The sequence below is a fragment of the Urocitellus parryii genome, chromosome 4, assembly GCF_045843805.1.
Source record: "Urocitellus parryii isolate mUroPar1 chromosome 4, mUroPar1.hap1, whole genome shotgun sequence".
Classification (NCBI taxonomy): Eukaryota; Metazoa; Chordata; class Mammalia; order Rodentia; family Sciuridae; genus Urocitellus; species Urocitellus parryii.
In genome coordinates, this window is record NC_135534.1 from 52608548 (window position 1) to 52633898 (window position 25351).

The 25351-nt window shown below is 38.1% G+C and overlaps 1 protein-coding gene across 5 annotated transcripts; it reads left to right on the forward strand.

Annotated features, from left to right (window-relative positions):
* The first annotated feature begins 1252 nt into the window (after window positions 1–1252).
* Zbed5 (zinc finger BED-type containing 5) lies at window positions 1253–16252 on the forward strand. 5 transcript variants are annotated; one of them, XR_013343563.1, is made up of 4 exons: window positions 1257–1531; window positions 3145–3260; window positions 14545–14699; window positions 16123–16252. XR_013343563.1 is itself a non-coding variant. In XM_026395912.2 (3 exons), the coding sequence occupies exon 3, from the start codon at window positions 4781–4783 to the stop codon at window positions 6782–6784; it is 2004 nt and encodes a 667-aa protein (XP_026251697.2). In that variant the 5' UTR covers window positions 1253–1531; window positions 3145–3260; window positions 4542–4780; the 3' UTR covers window positions 6785–7223. The 5 variants fall into 5 exon arrangements, 3 of the variants coding, with proteins under 3 accessions (XP_026251697.2, XP_026251695.2, XP_026251698.2); XM_026395912.2 differs by lacking the exons at window positions 14545–14699; window positions 16123–16252 and adding an exon at window positions 4542–7223 and having other exon boundaries at window positions 1253–1531; XM_026395910.2 differs by lacking the exons at window positions 14545–14699; window positions 16123–16252 and adding an exon at window positions 4575–7223 and having other exon boundaries at window positions 1253–1531.
* The last annotated feature ends 9099 nt before the right edge of the window (window positions 16253–25351 follow it).

Consider the following 25351-nt stretch of genomic DNA (forward strand, 5'->3'; position numbering starts at 1 on the left):
GAGGTGGGAGGGAAAGGGAGTGAGTAGGGAAATCGAATGGAAATGGAAGGTGATCCTCAGGGTTATACAAAATTACATATAAGAGGAAAGGAGGGGTAAGAGAAGAATAATACAAGTGGAAGAAATGATTTACAGTAGAGGGGGTAGAGAGAGAAAAGGGGAGGGGAGGGGAGGGGAGGGGAGATAGTAGAGAATAGGATAGAAAGCAGAATACATCAGACACTAGAATGGCAATATGTAAATCAATGGAAGTGTAACTGATGTGATACAGTAATCTGTATACGGGGTAAAATTGGGAGTTCATAACCCACTTGAATCAAACTGTGACATATGATATATTAAGAACTATGTAATGTTTTGAATGACCAACACTAAAAAAAAGAAAAGAAAAGAAAAACAGAAGCTGCCCTAGCTTTTGACCCCAAGTTAGGACTATTTTGTCGCGTAGGTAGTGTTTAAAATTGTGATCCAATTTTCATTAAGTCATTTCCATGGAGCCTCAAAAGCTTAAAATACTGTGAACGGGACCCACAGTTAACACTACTGTACTTTACCAACCCCACCCATATTCGTTTCAAGAGGCCAATTTGGGAAAGGCTCCAAGGCTCCAAGAATCTCCCAGAAAATGGAAGGGCAGCCTGTAGCCTTTGGCGATGCTGTTTTTTAAAACGGGAGAGCAGCCCGCAAAATGAGAATTCCAGGGAGGGTCGGCCGCTAGTGGGAGGTGCGGACAGTGGACAGCGGGACAGTACCCCGAGGCCCGAGCCCACCTGGGCCTCCCCGCCATCCTGGCTGTCTCGGCTGTGCCCGCGCCCCGACACGCCGACGTCGGGTGTGGGGCAGAGGAGCGAGCAGGGGAGTTTCTTCCCAGATTTCTGCGGGAAAGCCAGGTAAAAAGACAGCGGGCGCACGTCCTGCGCCTGGAGCGCGGCCTGGGGGAACAAAGCGGTGGAGAAGACCTGCGCGCTCTCGGGGCCGCAGCTGATCCACACTAATCACCCCGACTCAGGCCGATGAAAATGCAGATTCCCGGCCGCTCCAGTCCGACAGGTCATCAACTCTATCTGGCTGCACCCTGGAATCTGCATTCTAAACTAGAGCTCGAGCCGTCCGCAGGCCAGGGAAGTTTGAGAACAATCGCTTCACGCCCGGCCGCACCGCTATCTCACCATCCCAGCGTTGGCCGGGTAGCGACGCAACCCAGCCCGGTCCTTTCCGTTAGTCCCGCCCCGCTGCTCAGCGCGGATTGGTGACGGGGAGAAGCTCTGCCGCTGATTTGGCAGCGGCGGAGTCGCTCCTGGAGACCTCAGGGTTCGGCTGCTCTAGAGTGCTAAATTTATCTTCAGACCAGGACCGCGCCAGCAGCGAATCGGATCTCTATGGAGGTGGCATAGGCGGTATCCCTGATCTGAGAGCATCACCCCGTCCCCGCATCCTTCTTTCCTCTGTTTTGTTTTTTGCCCCCCTCCCCCTCCCTCCTCCCTCCAGTCCGCGACGACTGGCTCTTGACCCCCTTCAGGCCTCGGTGAAGGTGAGAAGCAGAGGCGCCAACCGCGGCTGAACGGCGCGCTCTGAAATGGCCGCTGCCTTGAGCTGTCTAAAATGGCGGTCGCAGGCACAGCTGGGGACCGCGGCGCTGTTGTGCAGCCCAGCCGCGGCCAAGGCCGTTCTCTCCAACGCAGGTGGAGAGGCAGTAGAGGGAAGGCGTTGGATGCTGAAACGAATTCATGTGGTCGTTAGCGGAGGCGACCCGTCAGGGACGCGAGAGAAGTCCTGAGGCGAGGGTGGGCAGGGACAGGAAGCACGCCCCCAGACGGGGTGGTCTGCGGGCGGCGCGCACCTGTGACAGGGAGGCGCCGAGGGTGGCTGGCCCGGCCACACGTCGAGGTAACCGTGTAGAAAAGCACGTAGGTGCCGGCAGAGCTGCCCTCACGCACTCCTGCCTAGCCTTTGTGATTGGCCTGCTCTCCTGCCCCGAGGGGGGTGTTCACAGCTGGAACCGCCTGCGGGTGGATGCGACAGGGTGCCTTACCTGTCAGTTTAGTCTAGTCAGAGGAAGAGAGACGTTTTCCCACCTTTTCAGGGAGTGGAATGAAAACTTTCCTCAAGGGAATAGAGATTCTTTGTCCTCAGGTGTGCTCTTGGGTGTCTTCTGACGGCGAGGGAGAGGCATCCTAACCCCAGATAACCCCGCCGCTCCACGGAGGTCTCTGGCTAAATCCAAATTGAAACTGAAAGAATCTGCCCTTTTATTTTCAATAAGAAATAGGATTTTTGTGCTGCTGCCAGTTTCCAGCTGTTGACTTCCTGGCAGTTATAGCCCAACTCCTGGTCCTTTTTTTTTTTTTTTTTTTTTTTTGATGCTTGGGGAATTAAAAGAACAAGCTAGGCATGTGGGCTATGTAGTCAAACTTTTGGGACTTTGTTCTTGGTTCTTAGAAGATGTGTTAACTTAGTAGATACTTAACTCCTCCTTGTTGATAAAGTGGACCTAATAGCCCCTGGCTCTCGTTTGAGGATTAGACAAACTGATCTGTATTAGAATTTGAGCACAGCTACTTGCACATAGTAAATAATGATTGCTCAATAAACCTTAATAGCCTTGAGAAATTGCTTGTTGAGGTGACAAAACTAATTGTAGCCAAAGGTATATTTCATATAACACTTCTGTGTATAATTCCATGTTAGATTTGGTGCTTCATTTTAGAGACATTAAGAAGAGGCTTTGCTTGAGTTCAGTTTTCCTAGTTTTTTTTTTTGGGGGGGGGGCTGTTTTTTGTTTGTTTTTGTTTTTTGGTGGTGCTGGAGATTGAACCCAGGGCCTTATGCATGCTAGGATAGCACTCTACCAATTGAGTTATATCTCCAGCTGGTGGTTTTGTTTTTGATGTATTTTTTTGAAGTCAGTGGGTAGGGAAGCATTTCAAAGCGGTGAAATTGCCACAGTATTAAAGAAGATGAAAATATTCACATTTTTACTTTGCTAGATGCTAGGCATCTTCTGTTTCAGTTCAAGAGCAACATTGCAGTGAAGAACCGTTAGTACTGCCTAGATCTAAAATTTATTGTGATGAATGCTCATCTTAGAAGTTTGTAGTTAATTCTGCTTGTTGCAATGTCTAATTTTAATTTTTCTCATTTTAGGCTTTTGGTTACTCCCCTTTCCACCCCATCCCTTAATTTTATTCTTTTGAAGAGTCTACATTTCAAGCTGTCAAGGTGGAGAGCGTGATTGCAGAAGGGAGTACTCCTCATTTCAGGTATCTTACCCACTAGCATTTTGATTCAGGATCTAACATGAGATTATAAGGCTTATTCTGTGACCAAGATTATAAAGTTTAAATCAAAAGTAGGTGCATTTTTATAGACACAATTTGTATGTTTTAAGTTACAAAGTTTAACTTTAAAAAATAGTATTTAAGTTTGTATTACTCTTTTAATTATGCTTTTTATTATATGAGGAAGAAACCTTTTAAAATGAGAGTTTATGTTTTCTTTAGTTCCTAGTTGGGTTTTCACCTATAGTATAATGGAATCCAGAATAATCAATAAAAATATACATTACTTTGGGGGCTGGAGTTGTAACTCAGTGGTAGAGGGCTTGTCTTGCACATAGGAGGCACTAGGTTTAATCCTCAGCACCACATAAAAATAAATAAAGATATTGTATCCATAAAAAATATATATATATACACACACACACACACACACACACATACATACATACATACACACACATATTACTTTGAGTCTTAAGTTGGATAATGTAGACATATATGTAATTTTTTAAGTCCAGAGAAATAATACCTAATTTTTGGTCTATAGTTCATTGTGAACACATAATATACAGGATACAGTAGAACTCTGTCTTGCAATGCTTTCAACAGTGTTTTTTGTTTTGTTTTGTTTTAAGTTGTAGATAGACACAGTGCCTTTATTTATTTTTATGTTGTGCCAAGGATCAAACCCAGTCAGTGCCTCACACGTGCCAGGCAAGTACTCAACCACTGAGCCACAACCCCAGCCCTGAACAGTGAATGTTTTTAATATAGCTCATGAGAATTTTTGCCAGCCCTAAAGAGAGACTTTGGATGTATGATTGTATCAACACTTAGTACATCTAAGGCCATTAGTAAAACTAAAGAGATTCCAAGATAAACCATGAGATGGGATTGGTAAATTATGGCCTGTGCTCTCTGTTCTTGAACATAAAGTTTTATTGGAACACACCATGCCCATTCTTTTGTGTATTGGTTATGGCTGCAGTCATGCTACAGTTAGGGAGTTGGGTAGTACAACAAAGACTATGGCCCACAAAACCAAAAATATTTACTATGCAGCCCTTTCCAAAATGTTCACCAACCTTAGAAATAATCTTATTAACTATTATATCTTTGTTCAACCATCCTCAGGCTTTTTATAGCATGTTAATATTCCAAGTGTTTTGATAAAAAGATTGCTACTAGCAATAATTTTAATAGTTTATTTTAATGTAAATTTATTTAAATATAACTTTAATACTACTAAACTCATTTCTATAGCTTTTATTTTTATGTGATAATCTACCTTTTAAGAAAGGTGTGCCATACCTGAGAGCACCAGGAAGTCGCATGAGAGATCACCTGATAAACGAACGTGTGATGTTCCATCTGCGCATTGATGCATAGGCAGCATTTACAAATTAACTGATGTGTTACTGTGTATCATCTCTCGTCCTCTTTGTATCCTGTCTTATAATCTCAACACATTTGTGATACTCAATGTTTATTCTAAATTAACCATGTTTTGTACCACAAATTCATTGCCCATGGATCTTTTGCTGAAACAAGGAAATCTTAAACAAGAAGTAGAATCTTTTTGTTACCAAATTGTATCTGAATCAAATGATCAAAAGGTTGGAATATTACAAAATGAAGATGAACAGTTGCAGCCTTCGGTTTCTAAAAAATCAGAAGGTGAGCTTTCCAGGGTCAAATTTATGTCTAATTCCAACAAAATAACATTTAGTAAAAAACCAAAAAGAAGAAAATATGATGAAAGTTATTTGTCTTTTGGATTTACTTACTTTGGAAATAGAGATGCGCCTCATGCTCAGTGTGTATTATGTAAAAAAATTTTATCAAATAGCTCTTTAGCTCCTAGTAAGCTTCGAAGACATTTGGAAACTAAACATGCCGCATATAAAGACAAAGATATAAGCTTTTTCAAGCAGCATCTTGATTCACCTGAAAATAATAAACCCCCAGCACCTAAAATTGTCAATACAGATAATGAAAGTGCTACAGAGGCATCATACAATGTAAGTTACCATATAGCCCTGAGTGGAGAGGCTCATACTATTGGAGAATTGCTTATCAAACCTTGTGCAAAAGATGTAGTGATGCGAATGTTTGACGAACAATATAGTAAAAAAATAGATGCAGTACAACTATCAAACAGTACTGTTGCTCGAAGAATTAAGGATTTGGCTGCTGATATTGAAGAAGAGCTTGTTTGTAGACTGAAAATATGTGATGGGTTTTCACTACAACTAGATGAATCAGCTGATGTTTCAGGACTTGCTGTGCTGCTTGTGTTTATTCGTTATAGGTTTAATAAGTCTATTGAGGAAGACTTACTTTTATGTGAATCTTTGCAAAGTAATGCTACTGGTGAAGAAATATTCAACTGCATCAACAGTTTTATGCAAAAACATGAAATTGAATGGGAAAAATGTGTCGATGTTTGTAGTGATGCTTCTAGGGCAGTAGACGGGAAAATTGCTGAGGCTGTGGCCTTGATAAAATATGTGGCTCCTGAAAGCACTAGTAGTCACTGCCTATTATATCGACATGCACTAGCAGTTAAAGTAATGCCTACATCTCTAAAAAATGTGCTAGATCAAGCAGTACAAATCATCAATTATATTAAAGCTCGACCACATCAATCCAGACTACTAAAAATTTTATGTGAAGAAATGGGTGCTCAGCACACAGCACTTCTTCTAAATACAGAGGTAAGGTGGCTTTCGCGAGGTAAAGTTCTTGTAAGACTTTTTGAGCTTCGGCGTGAACTACTGGTTTTCATGGATTCTGCTTTTCGACTATCTGATTGTGTAACAAATTCATCCTGGCTGCTAAGACTTGCATATCTTGCAGATATTTTTACTAAATTAAATGAGGTTAATCTGTCAATGCAAGGGAAAAATGTGACAGTTTTTACAGTGTTTGATAAAATGTCATCATTGTTAAGAAAATTAGAATTTTGGGCCTCATCTGTAGAAGAAGAAAACTTTGATTGTTTTCCTACGCTCAGTGACTTTTTGACTGAAATTAATTCTACAGTTGATAAAGATATTTGCAGTGCCATTGTACAGCACCTAAGGGGTTTGCGCTCTGCTCTTCTAAAATATTTTCCTGTAACAAATGACAATAATGCTTGGGTTAGAAATCCATTTACAGTAACTGTTAAACCAGCTTCATTAGTAGCACGAGATTATGAGAGCCTAATTGATTTAACATCTGATTCTCAGGTGAAACAAAATTTCAGTGAACTTTCACTAAATGATTTTTGGAGTAGCCTAATTCAAGAATATCCAAGCATTGCAAGGCGTGCAGTTCGTGTACTTCTTCCTTTTGCAACAATGCACCTGTGTGAAACAGGGTTTTCATATTATGCTGCAACAAAAACAAAATATAGGAAAAGACTTGATGCTGCACCTCACATGCGGATCCGACTTAGTAATATTACACCTAATATTAAACGGATATGTGATAAAAAGTCACAAAAACACTGTTCTCATTAAAATTGGAAGGTTTTGCATGTCCCTTGATAACCAAATGTAACATGAAAATAAAAGATGATTTACTTCATCTCTAGTATTTGAGATTTTAAATGAAGTTATTCAAGATTTTTTATACTACATAGATGTTAAGAAAACTAAAGAATCAAAAAAATAAACGTACTTGTTGGCATTTTTTTTTGACATTGTAATCTCAAGGATATCTCTGATCTTAACTGGGAAATGATGGTCCACAAGATAAAATTCCAGTTCCTCATAATAACATACCTCCTCAGGATCTATCTCATCCCTACCCATTTTTCTAGCCATGCTTTCCTTGCAACTCTCTAGCCCCATGGAACATCTTGCCACTCTTTAAACAAATCACACTGTTGCATGTTTTCAGGTCTGAAAAAACTATTTCATCTCCATCTTGCTTTCTGATAGACTCCTATTTGCTTTTCAGTATGCAGTGCTACTCTAGTTTTGTTTTTGTTTTCAGTTATTCTGTTAACTAGAATTCGGTGTGGTCATTATGCAGAAGTCACTGGAGAATGTCATAGTTATGTGATTCAAGCTGCACTATTGAGGAAGAGGAAAAGAAGTAGGAAGAATATTTTCAGATATTTTGTTTCCAGTTCCAAATAGATTATTGCAAATTCCATATACTGTATTCTAAATTAATGAGACTTTTCTGAATAGTACTTGAAGATGATTAAACTTTAACTCCTTATCAGTTTATTCTTGTAATACTATAAAAGGCTCCTGCTGTCTGGACTACTTTTCCCCTATCACATGATACAACACAGGCCCACCATCTGAATGTTAAATATTTTGTGTTGCTCCTGTGGTCAAGAGCCATTATTTATTTAACCTCTCTTATTGAAACCTAGTCTACTCCACTATTTAACCAGCTGACTACACCATTCTGAACTTTCTTGAACCTCAGTTATCTGTAAGGTTATAATTGTCTCTTTTGAAGATTATTATGAAGATTGGATGAGACTATATATAAAACTCCTACAGTGGGCGATCAGGAGTAAGTGTACAACTTATGTTACTTCTCCACCACATCTAACTATGTTCCAGTTAAATTTGACTCACTTCACCCTTCTGAGTTTTTATTCTCTAGAGACTCAACAGTTTCCCTGGCCATAGGACCTATCCTGACCAAGGCAATAAGATTAAACATTTCTAGCCCAGGCTTTTTCCCTGTCACCTTATTAAATACCTTTTTATTGTCAGGTGCTTTAGTAGGGGCTTTGTATATTATCAGTAATCTTTACAATCCTTGGGATTTAGGTAATTTTGAACTTACCCAAGGTCACACAGTAAGTGAAATTTAGTTTAAAATAAGTCTTTCCAAAGATGAAATTTTTTTCAGTCATTACCTTGCAGACTTTTCTGATACCATCAAAGAGTGACTTAGGTGTATAACCTAAAACTCCTTACTAAAATCTGGATTTTTTTTTAAATCTGTTTTCTTCTGAATTCATCCAAAATTAGCTGTCTAATTTTTGATAGACATGAATGTCATGTATAAATTATGAGTGCCTATTTTCATGTAAGAATATGGATTAAATTGCTATCAAGTAAATTCCCCAGAAAGGTACATCATAACTGCTCATACATACAATACTGTTTATGTACTAACTCCAGAATTAAATATGGCCTAGATTGAGAAGTGTGTTCAGTGCCATGTCTGTCTGGCTCAGACCTGAAGTCTGATCACTAGACTCCATGCAACTGTGGAACCTGAGCTCTTGATTAGATAGGCAGTATCCTCTATTCAGGATGTCATTCTCTTAAGATGAGCTCTCTTATGTTCCAACCTTTTTCTTCTAAATCCTCCTCTGGGAATCTACAGATTCCTACACTTAAATCCAATTTCACAATTGGGATCCTGTCATCTATTACTAGATATTGCTAATGCTACCCAACTTTGATGCCAATTCCACTTATTTATAATTTACCAGGACTTTCCTATGGATTGTGAGGCTAGTAAGAACAGGGTTTTAGCACCTAAAGGTGGGTCTGGTACCTGCTGTATGATAGGTAAGTCTACTTCCTGACAGCAACTATCTAAATTAACCTAGTATAGTTACCATGATAGAATCCAGAAACAATATTCTTTTCAGGTTATGTTTAACATAACCTGCCCTTCAGAATTGGCTTTCTCTTCTATAAAAAGGAATTGGCTTTCTCTTCTATAAAAAGCAGAGTAAGCAGCACTGTCATCCTACTAACAGTCCTTTGGTTACCCTTCTGCCAGACAGCATCCCCAAGACTGACACTAGAGCTTCTAACTGGAGCTAGCAGGAATTCTCTGAAGACCTTTCACACAAAAAAGAACTACTATTAAAGAAGAAATGAGAGACATTTCACTGAATAATAGAAGAGCTATTTGGGTCTAACTGATATTCTTGAAGCACCCTCAAGTAATAGCTACCCTCCTTGCCTATCAATGAAACAGTAAAGTTCTGATGTGCCCAAGCCCAAAGGACTCTAACCTTATTCCCTGTATTTCAAGTAATTGGCTTTAATGAATATGTTTTTTTTGTTGTTGTTGTTCAACTTTCCTTACCCCACTGCACATAATAATAACACACTCATAAGCTCTCGGTAGCTAAGGCTTCTTTAGGTCATTTGTAAAACTTCACAAATATCTAATCGTGAAAGGTACTTAGTGAATTTTATATCTTAGCTTAAAAAGTAAAGTATTAAGGTGAAATATAATTCATACTTTATTATGAAAATTAACATGACCCCTAGTTTTACTTAAACAGAAAAGGCAGTGATTAACTAGACTTTGTCTGTCATGGATTTCAAAGTCAACATTTATTTAATCTCCCCTGTTGCCAAGAATCCATCAGCTATGTAAACCTAAGTACCTCTGGAACTTATCTATGCTTATTTCGTTTTTTAAAGTTGGTATAACTGTTAATGAGTACAATGGAAAGAATTCTAAAGTGGGTGTCAAGAGATTTGTATTCTGCAGCTAATTAATGCCTTAGATAAGTTCATTTCCCTCTCTAGGCCTTAGTTTCTTCATTTAGTAAACGAAAGGGATTGAACTAGAATGAACTCTTAAAAGTTTTTATCCATAAGATCAATATTTTTACAACTGAAGATTACAGTGATGATACATGCTCAGTTATTTGAAATAGAACTTTCTTATAAAACAAGCTTTTTCAGTCTTTCATCATAACACTTTCTATTAGCCAAAAGAGAAAATTTATAAATTGCATCATCATGCATACTTACTGGATGGAAAGAAAGATGAACTTTTGGAAGGGAGACATACTTTTTATTTTTTTAAAGAAAGAGCGGAGGGGGGAAGAGAGAGAGAATTTTTTAATATTTATTTTTTAGTTCTCGGCGGACACAACATCTTTGTTTGTATGTGGTGCTGAGGATCGAACCGGGGCCGCACGCATGCCAGGCGAGCGCGCTACCACTTGAGCCACATCCCCAGCCCCGGAGACATACTTTTTAGGTTTAGAAAATATTGAAGAGGAAACTAAAACATTTCATTAGGCCCAGCTAGCTCAGTCAGTAGAGCATGAGACCCTTGAGGCAGTAGTTTCAAACTGTTTTTTTACCATAATCCACAAAAAGAAACACTACATTTTGACCCAAGTGTGTGCATGTACACTAATAATAAACTACTAACCTTACGTTTAATTTCGAATTTTACATGCTATATGTAACTTTTTTAATGATGGTTAGGACCCAGAAATTAATTTCATGATCCATTCTTAGCTTATAGCCCCTGTTAAACGTTGATGAGTATATGCCATTGCCCTTACAGAAAATTGTTCAGAACCTGGATAAGCCTAATAAGGTATTGTATTGCTCTGGTCACAGGAATAGCAGGTGACCTGATACAGGCCAGTAAAAAGCAAGGACAATTTAGGGGGGGCTTTCAAAAGGTGTTTCTTCATTCTGAGGAAGAGATAAATATCCTGTGTGTAAGAGCTGGAATATTGCAGCTCCCTAGCTGCCAGCCTATGGATAAAGCCAATGCATAAGAGGGCAACCCAAAAAATTAATGAGATAGCAGAACAATCAGTCACTGCCTTGCCTTTATTTTTGTTGTTGTTACATAGGCAGTAAATGCCCTTTATTAAGAAAATTTAAGTTGGGTTTCCTACTACCATAGGCAAAATCATCTTAATATAGTGGTCTTAAATTTAGCCAATGAATTACTGAAACCCAGCCATGCCTCTGTCTTATATAATATCACTGTGAGCGAAATGGACTCAAATCAAGACAAAGTTGATGATAGAGTAATGCATTTCTGCATTATTAAATATCCAAAAACAAATCCATACTACACATAAGAAAGATTTAATTAATGATGTTTAAATTCATTTTTCCAATTTTATAATAGAGTATAAAAGCGAATATAAGCTTCAAGAGGGCAGGGATGTCGAATTTCTTTGCCTCTGTATTCTCCGGGCCTAGAATAATGTCTAATACCTAATAGTTGTTTACTAAAATGTCAAATGTCAGCATTACAGTGATGTGAAAAGGTCTAGGATTGAATCTCAGCTCTCATACTTTCTAATTGTGGAGACTTGTACAAGGTACTGAAGTATCTTCATTGCTTAAGTTTCTTCATCTGTTTTAAGAATATTCTGTTTTACTCACAGGCCTTCTCTGAGACAAGAAATCCTATTATGTAAAATTATTATGTCATGTGCTATCTCATTACTAAAAATCATTATTTTAATACCAACAGTGTTATAACACAACATTGCCTGGTAGAGATCCTGTTAACTTGGTTAATAATATCCTTTTTTCTTTTTGACCATATATTGGGTGCCAGATATCATTTAATTATGACAGCAACTCTATGAGGTAGGCTGTCACATTCCTCACGACTAAAACACTCAGGGTCACTCCAGGTGAACTGGGCTGTGTGAAATAATCACACAAGAGACAGAGATATCTTTTTCTTTGGGTCCTGTGACAGCTCCTCTGACCTTAAGGGTCCACAGAAAGAGCACATGCTGAACCCTTTTATTGAGGAGAAACCATTCAAATGAGGCAAGGGGTCAGGTTTCAGGGGGCTGAGTCTAGCTTCATGATGTCTGCTGTCAGCAGGTTGACTGACATCTAGGAAGACCACACCCAAAGCCGGAGCAAGAGAAGGGGACACACAAAAGGCATTTCCATGAAACATTCTATCCCAAACAGGGCAAAGGGGTGGTATTACAAAGGGATAGGTGAGTGTAGCTGAACCCCATGGGTGACATGACTACATCTGAAGACACGCCCTCAACTTCCTGAACTGTGACAATGTTCAGGTCACTACAAAATGTAGTGACCAGTCAAAGCCTCTCGCTTCAGAATGGAAAGCATGAGTCATTCAGAGTGGCTCCTCACAGTAGGCTATCAGCCCCATTTTAGAGATAAGAAAACTAAGGCTTTAGTCATCTATTACATAACAAATTACCCTAAAACCTAGTGACTTTGAATCATCAACAGTTATTATCTCATAGTTTCTATAGGTCAGGAATCAGATGCAGCTTAGTTCAGATTTTGCTTCATAGTCTCACGAGCCGAAACGAAAGTGTTGGCCAGAAGTGCAGTTATTTCAAGGCTCCACTAACAAAGGATGTTCTTCTAAGCTCACTCCTGCCCACAAGATTTGGTTTCTCACAAGTTGTTGGAAATTCCTTGACACATGGACTTCTGTAGGCAGCTCACAACATCTCAGCTGGCTTTATCAAATTGAGCAAGTCGAATAATGTCAGACTGAAATCAATCTTTTATAACCTAATTTTGGAGTTGACATGCCATCAGTTTTGTTATATGCTATTCATTAAAAGTAAGTCACAGGGCTGGGATATAGCTCAGTTGGTAGAGTGCTTGCCTAGCATGCACAAGGCCCTGGTTCAAACACCAGCACCACACACAAAAAAAGCACAGTGTCTAACCCATATTAGGAGGGAGTGTATTGCACAAAGGCATGAATACCAGGGGGCAGAAGTCTTTGTGAGCCATTTTAGAAGGCATCTCCTCCAGGCTGAGAATGTACCAATTGCTGATCCAGTTTTACAAAGCTAATGAGTAGCAAACCTGGGATTTCATGTCATAATCTTGCCAACAAAACCCACAGTGTTTCCATCTATTCTTTTTATTTTATTTTTCATCTGTTCTTCTGGTAAATACATAGGAATGATGTTCTGTCAGCATAAAGTTTCCTAGAATAAACTTTCCTAGAATTCTTCTAAAATGTTACAAGTCTTTTTCTCAAGGATAGAATAAGCCATCTGCATTCTAATTGTTTTTCATAGGATAGTTCATCCTAATTTTCTTTATAGATAGGTCAAGGTAAACCATTTTTATTCTTGGTCTGTGTAATAACTTCCACATTTTGGCAATATAGAATTTTCATTTTTAAGAAAGTATACAAAGAAATTACTTCTCAGCAAGATTATGTAAAGGAAACAACTTGGTAGCCACACCAGTATTACTAATGGGCCTTTGGGGAGCATATCTTTTTGTTAATTTTATTCACATTTGAATGGGGAAGAACATAAACATTTGTAAATAACAATAAAGATGTATGTATACATGGAACTGTATAAAGTTCAGAGAAGAAATATAGTGAAAGAAGTGTGTTAATAAAGAATTCGTTCAGGAAAAAATACATTGAGACTTGAACCATGGATCTGAGTGTATCAGGTTATTATGGCACTGAGTTGTTTTAAGAAAAAAAGAAAAGTATCGCCCAAGATTTTTTTTTTTTTTGTAGGGGTGGGCAGTGTTGCTTTTATGTATTTATTTTCCCATATTTGTAATTGGTACATTATAATTATACATAATACTGGGATTCATTGTTATATACCCATATAACAACATAATTTAGCATGGTCCAAGATTATTGGAGCCTAAGCTGATTCCTAGCAAATTTGAAATTTTGAGTATTTTCTGAAATATAGGGGACAGATGAGATCTGATTGGCAAAACAGCAGTCAAACTTCAGGACCAGCAGTGATAGAAACATGGAGTTGGGGTGTGAGAATGGAGGGAGTACATATGTCCTAAAATAAAGGGTAACTGTTGGAGAATGGAATTTGAAATTTCTAGTTCAATTGGTTTCTTTCCCCATTCACTCTCTTCAAAACCAAGGGTACCCCAGAAAGGTATTTATCCCTTGCTAGCACAGTGACTGGAAAGTTGGGGCAGATAAGCCAGGCAGTAACCCAGAAGGCTATGTCCAGGAAAGGAAACCTAACTTCATACCTACAACACTAGCCAGTGGCATACCCTGTCCAAGATTATATTTTATTCTTCCCTTACAATCACTAGAGCAAACTATGTTGAACAGAAATGGTATCATGTACATAAAACAGGAAATACCAACACAAAAACAAAATCAAAGCCAGGCGTGGTGACGCACACTTATAATCCCAGCAGTTTGGGAGGCTGAGAAGGTTCAAAGCTAGCCTCAACAATTTAGCAAGGCCCTAAGCAACTCAGTAAGACCCTATCTCTAAATAAAATACAAAAAAAGGGCTGAGGGATGTGGCTTAATGGTTCAATCCCTGGTTAAAAAAAACAACAACAACAACAAATACCCAAAGAAGACTAATATCATGAAAAGGTAATACCAATCAACAAACAAAAGACTAACACCCAAGAAACCAGTTATTAGAGTAAACAGAGGAGGATCTTAGAAATTATGATTATATTTATTTAGTGCATACTGGTATGGTGTCAGGCATTGTTCTAAGGACCTTAAATGTAATTTTAATTTAATTCTTATACAGACTATCCCCAGAGGAATGTGAGAGAATATTGCATCATGAAAGGAGAACTAACTTATGAAAAAGAACCAGTTAAAGATTGTGAAAATTAAAAAATTAAAAGATGAATGAAACAGCAAATGGACTTTGATGAAGTGCAAATTAGCAAAACTGCAAAAGTAAGCTGAAAAAATTATTCCAAAAAGAACAAGGATTGGGGGAATATGATTTTAGAGACTATAGATCCAGAAACTAATGAGAGAGACAAGAATTTGGGGGAGGGAATAATTGAATAAGTGATAAAAGAAAAATTCTTAGTATTACTCTAGCATAATTTATATTTAATGCCATTTGCATTTTTAAAATGATCAAGCATTACGCAAGTGTATCTATTTTTTATTACAATTTGCATCTAAAATTCCATCACTTTGTAATATGTATTTCTAAATTATATTTTATATTTTTATAACAATTATGCTGGGTTTTCAAACTTTATTTTGAAATAAATTTTCACCTAACAAAAGTTGCAAAAATACCTTTCACCCAGCTTCCCCTGTTATCAACTTACATAAGTACAGTGTAATCATCAAAATTAATCGATTAACATAAGCTCAATACCATTAACCAAATTATTAATATGCCTTATGTAAACAAGGATGCAAAACAAGTCAACGGGAATGATTAATGTACACAGATAAATGCAAAATAGAAAAAAAGAAAATTAATAACTATTGTATCTTTATTTCTATAACTTGTCTTGGTGCCGCAGTTTACTATGTCCTTTCATCTCTTCATATTCTTTTTCTCAATATCTTCAGCTGGTTAAAGTTTCCGTGTGATGTGTTGATCCTCAAACTTGAGAAATTTTGAGTTCTTTTTTTTTTTTTTAAAGAGAGAGTGAGAGAGGAGAGAAAGAGAGATAATTTTTAACATTTATTTTTTAGTTCTTGGCAGACACAACATCTTTGTTGGTATGTGGTGCTGAGGATCAAACCCGGGCCGCACACATGCCAGGCGAGCGTGTTACCACTTGAGCCACATCCCCAGCCCCAAATTTTGAGTTCTTGATGTTCTGCTTTAATAGGTTCCTGTGGTCCTTTTAACATTTGCCACTGTACCTGGCAATTCAAGGAGATGATCTGAAGTATCTCCTGAGTTTAAGACTTCCTCATCTTTGTGCTCAACGTATAGCAGCAATTATATTTCCCTGATATCAAGCCTGTGCAGTAACCTGTTTTTCCTTCTATTGTTCCAATGTTATGAAAAGCTCAAAATTACCAAGTAATAGAATAAAACTTCCAGTTAAGTAAAACCATTCTCGGGTTCTCGGTGGAGAGTATTCCTTCCTTTGACACAAAGACCTTTAAATAGGCAAAGCTCAAAGTTGTGGGAAATAGAAAGCAAAACATATTATGAGTGGATCAGTAGGTACGATAGTGGAGGTATTCATCTCACTTCTGGGTTTCCCAGCTGATAAATTACAGATAAAAGAAAAATAGCATTTTATGTTGATTATTGGTTCCCTACACATAATGCTGTAGGATAGAAGTTTGAAGACTTCTTTTCTTTTTTTTTTTTTTAATATTTATTTATTTTTTTTAGTTCTCGGCGGACACAACATTTTTGTTGGTATGTGGTGCTGAGGATCGAACCCGGGCCGCACGCATGCCAGGCGAGCGCGCTACCGCTGAGCCACATCTCCAGCCCATGAAGACTTCTTTTCTATAAAGGGCCAGGTAGCAAATATTCCAGGCTTAAGGGCCACATAACATGTTTTTTTGCTTACAACCCTTGAAAAGTGTAAAAACCATTCTTAAAAGCTATACAAAACAGGATGTGGGCCATATTTGCCCTCAGACTCTAATTTGCTATGATAGGGCAACACCTAATTTTGCAAAGTGTTCCCTCCCTGTTGTCATTGGAACTGAGTATTTAAAAGGCCATTTAAGAGTTCTTAAGACCAACTGCTTCTGGATGATGAGATATACTATACAGTAAGATTCTAGTGAGTCTTGTGAGTATATTATTCTGGGCAACCAGGGATTAGCACTATTGTCTAATAATCCCTTTAAAGAGAAAAATGTTTCCATTCCCCATTTTGGTTTTACCCTAGCAAATAACTATCCCTTTGAGGGAAGGCTGAGAAAAAGATTTACATATCATAATCAAAAGTTCCTTTCTTAAAAGTATATAGAATACTATGCCGCAAACTGCCCGGCCCCGGGTCGGCTGAGTCCTGCTCCTGCTGCCGAGCACTGCCTGCGGCACCCCTGCTGAGCGATCCCCTGCTGAGCTGTCAGTGCACGCGGGCTTGCAATCTTGCAACCCGGTTGGGCACAAAAACACAAGCCAGTCAAACTGAGACAAAGTTTTATTTAGAGAGAGGCCGTGTGCGTCCCCTAACAGGTGGGTCCGCCACGTGTGTCTTCTACCTGAGCCGGGGGGTTTCCCCTTCCCCCGGAACACCCTCCTACCATCCTTTCCCAACCAATGGGAACTCTCCCATTACAAGAGTGACATGAGTAACCTGAGTCCTGAAAATGGGCCCAGCTAGACAGCATGAGTCCAATTACCATATGAATGTGAATTGCTGGCTGGCAGTCATAAAATCCAAAGGTGCCTGTATCAATATTTTTGCTGTGGCTCCTAACAATACTATGTACTGAAGGGCCTCAGGGTCTGAACTTCCCAAGACTAAAAAATGGTTGAGGCCTTTTGCGCTGAATAATATCCACAGTCTGGCCTCTGTTTTCCCAGCTTAGAGTATTCATTTGTATAAATATTTAAGTCCTAATGAGCTACCTGTTACACAGCTTTCCATCACTGTGACAAAATAACTGAGAAAATCAATTTAGAGGAGGAAGGATTTATTTTGGCTTACAGTTTCATAGGTTTCAGTCCATGGTTAACTGGATTCATTGTTTTTGACCTGTGGTAAGGCAGTACATTATGGTGGAAGGGGTGGTGGAACAAAGCTGCTTACCTCATGGAAAGCCAGGAATAAGAGAAACTGGGTTAAGAGAAGGGGCCAGGGACAAGAGACACCCTTTGAGGATACACCCATGGTGACATACTTTCTCCAACTAGGCCCCACATCCTAATAGACCACTCAATTAGGAACCTATCAATGAACCAACCCATTGATTAGATCAGAGCCCTCATGATCCAACCACTTTCCATAAGCCCTATTTCTGAACATTGCTGCATTGGGATTTTAAGCTTTCAACACAAGAGTTTTTAGTGGGTATTATAGATTCAAACTATTTTTCTGGTACTAGAAACTGATCAATTAGCCACCACCAAAGATCTGTAGATCAAAACTTTCATCTACCATTCTAACCCTACTTGGTAATCATGTACAACATGATGATGGCAGTTATGTTCTGCTACCTGGCCTCTGCCACCTCAAGATCCTTCACCATCCTTAAATTAAAAAGCCCATTTCAATGCTAGCACATGAAACCTTTATGCCAAGGGACAGCCATTACAGTAATGTTTAGGGATTCATGTATCTTCCTTACCAATCTGTTTCTTCATGCTATGATATGAAGAGAATGTGCTCTAGGCCATTTGGGTATACAGGAGTAGATGATCTTAAAAAAAAAAAAAAAAACACTTCAATGTTGCTTTCTTCTGAAAACACTGGAATTTGTTTTCAACATCATACCAAGAAATTCTGGCAACTAACTCAGTTTTAGTCACCAATTGAGTCTAGTTTTTAATTAATCAACTGAACACATCTAGAACACTCCTAGCTACCCAAACTAGTAACTAGTATGACTCCAAAATTTCTAGTAAGTGTTCTCATATCAACCAAGTCATCACAATCTAAAATTATGTTCTTTTTATGATCTTGCACCCTTGGAGTCTCTTCCTATGCATATCCCTAGCATTTGGCTTCTGTAATTTAACAAATCTTGTCATTTGGGGGGCAAGTAAACCTTCTCTTCCCAGATTTATTATGTAATTCCCTAGAGCATCCTGTGGTCTGACTCAATTTATATATAGGCAGTCATTGAAAAGTAGGGTAGAGGAGGAAATTTGATGTCCCTGTGCAAGGTGGGGCCTGTATTTATCTACTATTGTGCAGCAAATTACCCAAAAGTTAGCAATGGAAGATTATAAGCATTATCTCGGTTTCTTTAGATCTGGAATCTGGAATTCTATAGCTGGGCAGTTCTGGCATAAGTTCACTCATGAGGTTGATGTTAAGAAATCAGCTGGGGACACAGTCAGCAGAAGGCTGTAGGATCTAATTCCAAGATTTCTCACTCACATATCTAGCAAGTTAGTGCTGATTATTAGCTGAGGGCCTCAGTTCCTTATCATGTGGATTTCTCTGTAGTAAATACTACATGACATGGCATCATCTGACTTTTCCCAGATTGAAGAGAGTACGAGACAAAAACTGCAATATCTGTAGGTTACACAGGTCTACCCTATTCAATATAGGAGGGGACTATACACAGACATTTATTACTAGGAGTTGGAGATTACTGAGGCCTTCTTGGAGACTAGTTTTATAAGATCATAGTAGAGTTTTCAAGAAAAGTGAAAAGACAATCTTATCAGGGGACAAAGGAGACTACTTCTGTAAGTAAGGGACAAAGGATTTGAGGAACATAGGATGCCATATTTGGAGTCTTCTCTTTTCTAGTCAATGCCCTAACTTCCACATTGGAGATTAAGTAAAACTGTTAATTCTACCTTGGTCATAATTCATCATTCTTCTAAGTCAAATTTTGCTTCAAGTTTTTGGTGTGTTAGACCTGTAGCTATAGAGACAAGGGATTTTTTTAAGGAAAATCAGAATAAAACCCTGGTTTTCTGAACATGCCCTAAACTAAGAATTTGAAATCTGGAGTCTACAATTTTCTTTAAGCTTTTTTTTAGCACAATTAATACAGTTAGAAGCAATCAGCAAAACCCTGACCCTTGTGCTCCTTGTGCCTTCCACAATGACCTATCACTGCAACAAGTTGGTCCACCAAAGAATTGCCTTTAACCAAAGCTAATAATTTTTAGAGCAAAAAAAAAGAATATGTTTTTATACATAACTGAAATTTTTCTGAATTGATCTAGATCCAGGGACTCTAATTATGTTAGTAAGAATCTCTACTCTTGACTATATCATTCTCTGTTGTGTTTATTTCCAGAAAGACTCCTTCCATGTGATAGCAGAGATGGTCTCTGTCTTACATTTTACTAGCTTGGCAGTTCATAGATGATAATTTTTTTTTAATTTCTTTTTTTAGTTGTAGATGGACACAATACCTTTATTTATTTATTTTTATGTGGTGCTGAGGATCAAACCCAATGCCTCACACATTCTAGGCAAGCATTCTACCACTGAGCTACAACTCCAGCCCCACAACTGTTTCTCCACTGTGTATCATTAACCACTTGCTTCTTCTAATAGTAATCAAATTCTCGCTTTCATATACAATTAGTTCAGAAAACTGATCCCACATTTATATTTCCTAGAAATTTGTTTGCTTATAACTTTTCTTATTACTGCATCAATCAGAGTTCAGCTGCATAGCAGATAATCCAGTTTAGGCAAAAAGGAATTTAAGGAAAAAAACTAAATGCTTACCACTGAAAAGACAAAAGGAGCAAGCTCTTAGACCAACTCCTCAGAACAACCCCTAGTGTTCACAACCACTCTATTTCTGCCGTGATTAGAAAAACTCAATACAATTGTTTCAGAAACCTGCTGCCATTTTTGCTCACCACACAACCACATTACCTCTGCTACTGATGCTATAGGAAACTGCCAACTCCAGACACAACACACATCACCTCTGACAGATCCACACGTGCATCTTTCCTCTCTTGTGTTAGTTCTGAATTCATTTCTTACAAGATACATTGAACTGAACTCTGGAATCCTAATGGAAAGGAAGTCTAGGAAGTGTCACTTGTTAGCTTTCCAACTTTTGCAAATTGGAAAGGGGTTGGGCTTCCATAATATTCTCATAACATTAATCCACAGCTCTCATAATATTTTGTTTATATCAAGAATTGTTATTGTACTATAGAATTGTTAGTTATAATGTCTATGTTAGATTGAGATTTCTTTAAAAACAAGATAAATTTTTACTCATGGTTAGGATACCCTACATTTACCAGTGCCTCCCTCAAACTAATTCCACAATTAAACACAATACTATTTTACAAATGTTTGTTGTTTACTAGGAATCTTTGTGCATCAGAGTATAGTCCTTTCAGTCAGACCCTACTCATTGCCTCCATCCTAACCCCTTATTGAAATGGAAATTTGCTTCACATCATTTCCTTTCTTATCATAGAATATGCTGACTAGAAATATCAAGAATCTGGGATCAATTTGCATTTGAATTTTGGCTTATTTGCTTACTAGCTATATAACTTTGGGTAAGTTATTTATCCCTCTAAACCTTAACTGTACTATGAGGAAAATACTTTCCTCATAAATCTGTTATGAGAGTTAAAATATATGAAATTACCTGCCACATAGCACACACTCAAAAAGTAGTACATATTATTATAAAAATGTCTTCTCCTATCTCGTACATATAACACTGAAGTTGGAAAGAACATAAGAATTTATCTAATCCAGCCCCACAATACAAATAAACCCAAAGTCAAAGGAAGTAAAGTTTCACATCTTGTTTCTACTTGCCCCAGCGCATTCATGGATCATCTCCTGTGTATCAACACAATATTTACTACATGTTGACACAATTGAACCTCAGATTTCCTGATTAAATACTTACTTGAATAGCTTTTCATCTTCCCTTTGAATGAGATTTAGTATGGAATTATCTTCAACTACTTGGCCCAGAAATAGCTATCTTATCTCTATCCATGATATTTAGTCTCAAGGATAAAATACCCCTATGTGCCTCACTCTGAAAGGCAGTTATTGCCTCAGCATTCTGGAATCCAAGAACCTCCTTTTAGACACCAGAACATGTAGTCTTGATGCCAGCTACTTATTTTATCATCACTATAGATTGACCCATCTTTGGCTGTTGAATCTCTCCTACATTGTTGAACATCCCTCTGCCATCAGTCAGACCCAACGTTGTGGCAGTGTCTAATGCATAGGTTCTCGGCTGGGGAAGAAGATAATTTGGGTCGTTCAGTAGACATTTGGTAATGGTGGAAGACATTTTTCATTGTCACAACTGTGGGAAATGTTCTACTGCAGTTAGTGGATAGAGGCCAGGTATGCTGCTAAATATCCTACAATACACAGAACAGGCTCCTATAACTAAAAGATTATTTGGCCCAGAATGTTAATAGTGTTGAGGTTGATAAATTCTGGCTTTTTAGACCAAAGTCTTGTTCACTTAGCCTTGTCTTATAGTGTCATAACTTACTAATAAGTTCTACAATAGGACATTTCCATCAAGATAAAATGCCTTATCATTTCTTCCCATAGAAACTTCTTTCTCTGCCTTCATTAAGGGTTTTAATCATTTATAGTCTAATACTCTCTTAATAGCTAATAGCTCTCTTTTATCTTTTCTGTGTTTATAAGTTGTCTCCCCAACAAAGCCATGAGTAATTTGGGGGCAGTATCCCCATTCCCTATATTCTGAAGCTCTTTTGTAACAGTATTAATTAATCCATAAAAATAATAACCTGGATTCATATCAAATCTTTCAGAACGCTCCCACTTTCTGGGGGCCTCAAAAGAAAAAGAATAGGGTCCTTCTTTATGGAAATATTCAAATTACTTGAAGTCAAACAAGTCAAATCTCCTTGGCTTCATGAATCTCCATCCATTCCCACCCATTCTTGAGTATTCCTGGGTTTTGTCTCAGCTTTTGATTTCTTTGCAATCAGAGTTTTCTTCTGTTTATCTTTAAGTGCTTTCTCCACTAGTTACCATAATACCTTGTGTCTCTGACTACTCTCTCCAATAATACCTACAGCACCCAGGATTTCCTGTGTCATAACACTTCACATTTGAATTTCTTTTTCAGTGCCTTTCTTCCCCAGAAGACTTTTAGCCACATGAAGGCAGAGAAGAATCCTGTCCTCTTCATTATTATATCCCCAGCATCTTAACAGAATGCCTAACACATAGTAGGCATTTAGTAGATATTTATTTAATGAATGCAGCACCTCTGTGCCTGGCCTGAAGTTATACTGTCTCACATTTCTCTCTGGCCCTCATTAGTAAATAACAAAATTTATTTCCCTTGTCATAAATGCATTTGAGATTTTTTTTTTTTCCAAAACGAGTTTCATTAAAACATAATGGAGGGCTGGGATTGTGGTCAGAGGTATATGCTTGCCTAGCAGCATGCATGAAGCACTGGGTTCAATCCTCAGCACCACATAAAAATAAAATAAAGGTATTGTGTCCACCCACAACTAAAAAATAAAAGTTCAAAAACAAAATAATGGAGTGTTAGAGCACTTGCCTTACATGCATGAGGCAATGGGTTTGATCCTCAGCACCACATAAATAAATAAAATGAAAGTATTGTGGGCTGGAGATGTGGCTCAAGCGGTAGCGCACTCGCCTGGCATGCGTGCGGCCCGGGTTCGATCCTCAGCACCACATACCAACAAAGATGTTGTGTCCGCCGAAAACTAAAAAATAAATATTTTTTAAAAAAAAGAAAGTATTGTGTCCATCTACAGCTAAAAAATTTTTGAATTTAAAAAAAAACAACAGATTGGACTCCAAAAGGACATTCTATGAAAGAAACTGCAAAAAAGAAAATTGAAATTTTTAAAGTATAGCTTTCTGTTCTAACACTGATTAATTCCCAGGCTCATGAGATCTGTTTCACAGCCTACTTGACCATCTCATTCACCCAAGGTAGCCTACCTTTCTCAAATAGGAAAGTCTTGGGGAATGTTGTGCATGAATGGGGTGAGTCTTATGTGATGTCCTTACTCTTTTCCTGGTGCCTGTTAAAAGTTTATCTTTCTGTACTTCCATCTGTAGTGACTGGACAAGGGAGATGGCAAGCCTTTTCAGTCAATGAGGGGGAAAGAAAAGAAACTGTACTACTTTTGTCTAATTAGAACCACTTCTTCTTAATTGTCTCATTTGGAGAAACAGATATGCCAAATAAAATTCAAAACTCCATTCAAGTCAAACTTAATTTCATAATCACTTCCCCTTCTAGTCTTCCTGTTACAAAAAAAAAAAAATTGGCTTGAGAGTATATTAGTCTATTTAGTATCCTATAACAAAATACCATATGCTGGGAAGTTAACTACAGTAACTTATTTCTCACAGTCTAGAGACTAGAAGTCTCAAAATGAAAGTGCCAGCAGACTTCTTATCTACTGAGGGCCCTTGTTTTGATTCAGCCATGGTGCACCTTCTCTCACACTGTGTCTTCACATGTTAGAGAAGTAAACCTTGGTCCTCTTTTATTACAGCATTAATCTTATTCATGAGGGCTGTGACCTCTTGATCTAATCACTTCTCAAAGCGGGGAGTTAAGATTTTAACATACAAACTTTGAGGATGGCGTGGGCAAGGTGGTATAACATTCAGATCATAGGTAAGAGAGATTTTCTTTTTATAAAGCCATGCTTGTTATTACTTGTGATCAAAAGGAATAAGGCTTTTTAGGAGCAGGAGTCCAGGGATGGAGTTAGAGAGAAATGTTAAAACTCTTTAAGCATACTGCCCTTACAATTAATTCATCAACTTCAAAGCTTGGCCTCCTGGTTCTATCTGTCCCTAACCCATCCCCCAATGCTAATTTTTGTCCTGGTTTTTAATCTCTTTTTTTCCATCTCCCTCCCCCTGACTTCTTCCTCCTTTTCCTCTTTCTTTTCTCCCTCATTCTTGTTCTCTGCAATTTCTACCCAACATATAAGTACCCAACCAAGAATTTATGAACTTCTGAAATGCCTTATTATTCACTAACTAAACTGTGGGTATGAGTGAATATGTTTGCCCCATTCCATAGGCTGTCAGAGGCTTTTCTTGATTCCCAGAGCTTACTATCAGCCAACTTCCATTATATTTAGTAACTCCCCAGCTTAGTGTGACACTTCCTCTTCTTGATTCTTGAGTCAGGCAGAAATCCAATTCAGATTTAATATATTGTAGAGTTACCCTGGGGCTCTTTGCTGATTGATCTGAGGTAGTATATAAGTGGTGGTACAGCATTTGGGCTCTAACCCATACTGCCTGGCCTCAAATCCTAGTACTACTACTTAGTTCTGTATGCTATTAAAGAGAGAATAATAATATCAACCACCACCAAAGGTTGGTATATATATGTAAAGCATTTAGAACATAGTCTGAAACATGATCTAGTAAGTATTAGTTATTATTATGAATTTACCAATGACCTTACTGGGGAAAGACACAGGTTACTTCTAACACACTATTGAACAAATATTTATTGAATGACCACAAGCGACAGATAATGTGCAGGCAGAATATAGAGATGAAGCAGAAACTAGTTCTAACTTCAATGAGCTGTATTTGGTCTATAGATAGAACTGAGGGCAAAGGAATAGCTGCTTTTCTAGATAATCCTTTACTATTATCTCTATTGACTTGAATTCAAGAAAGAATGTTTACCCTTTGACTAATATTATATTCGGTTTTCTTCAGAAGGTCAGAAACACATTTTGTAACCATATATCATGATCCCCCTTGCTCTCTCCTAAATATACTAGGGATTACAAAATTATATCTCTTCCTATTTTACTATCAACAAAAAGAAATAATAGGGGTTGGGGCTACAGCTTAGTGGCAGAGTGCTTGCCTAACATGCATGGATGGGGCACTGGGTTCAATCTCAACACCACATAAAATTTTTTTTAAAAAGGCATTCTGTCCATCTGCAACTAC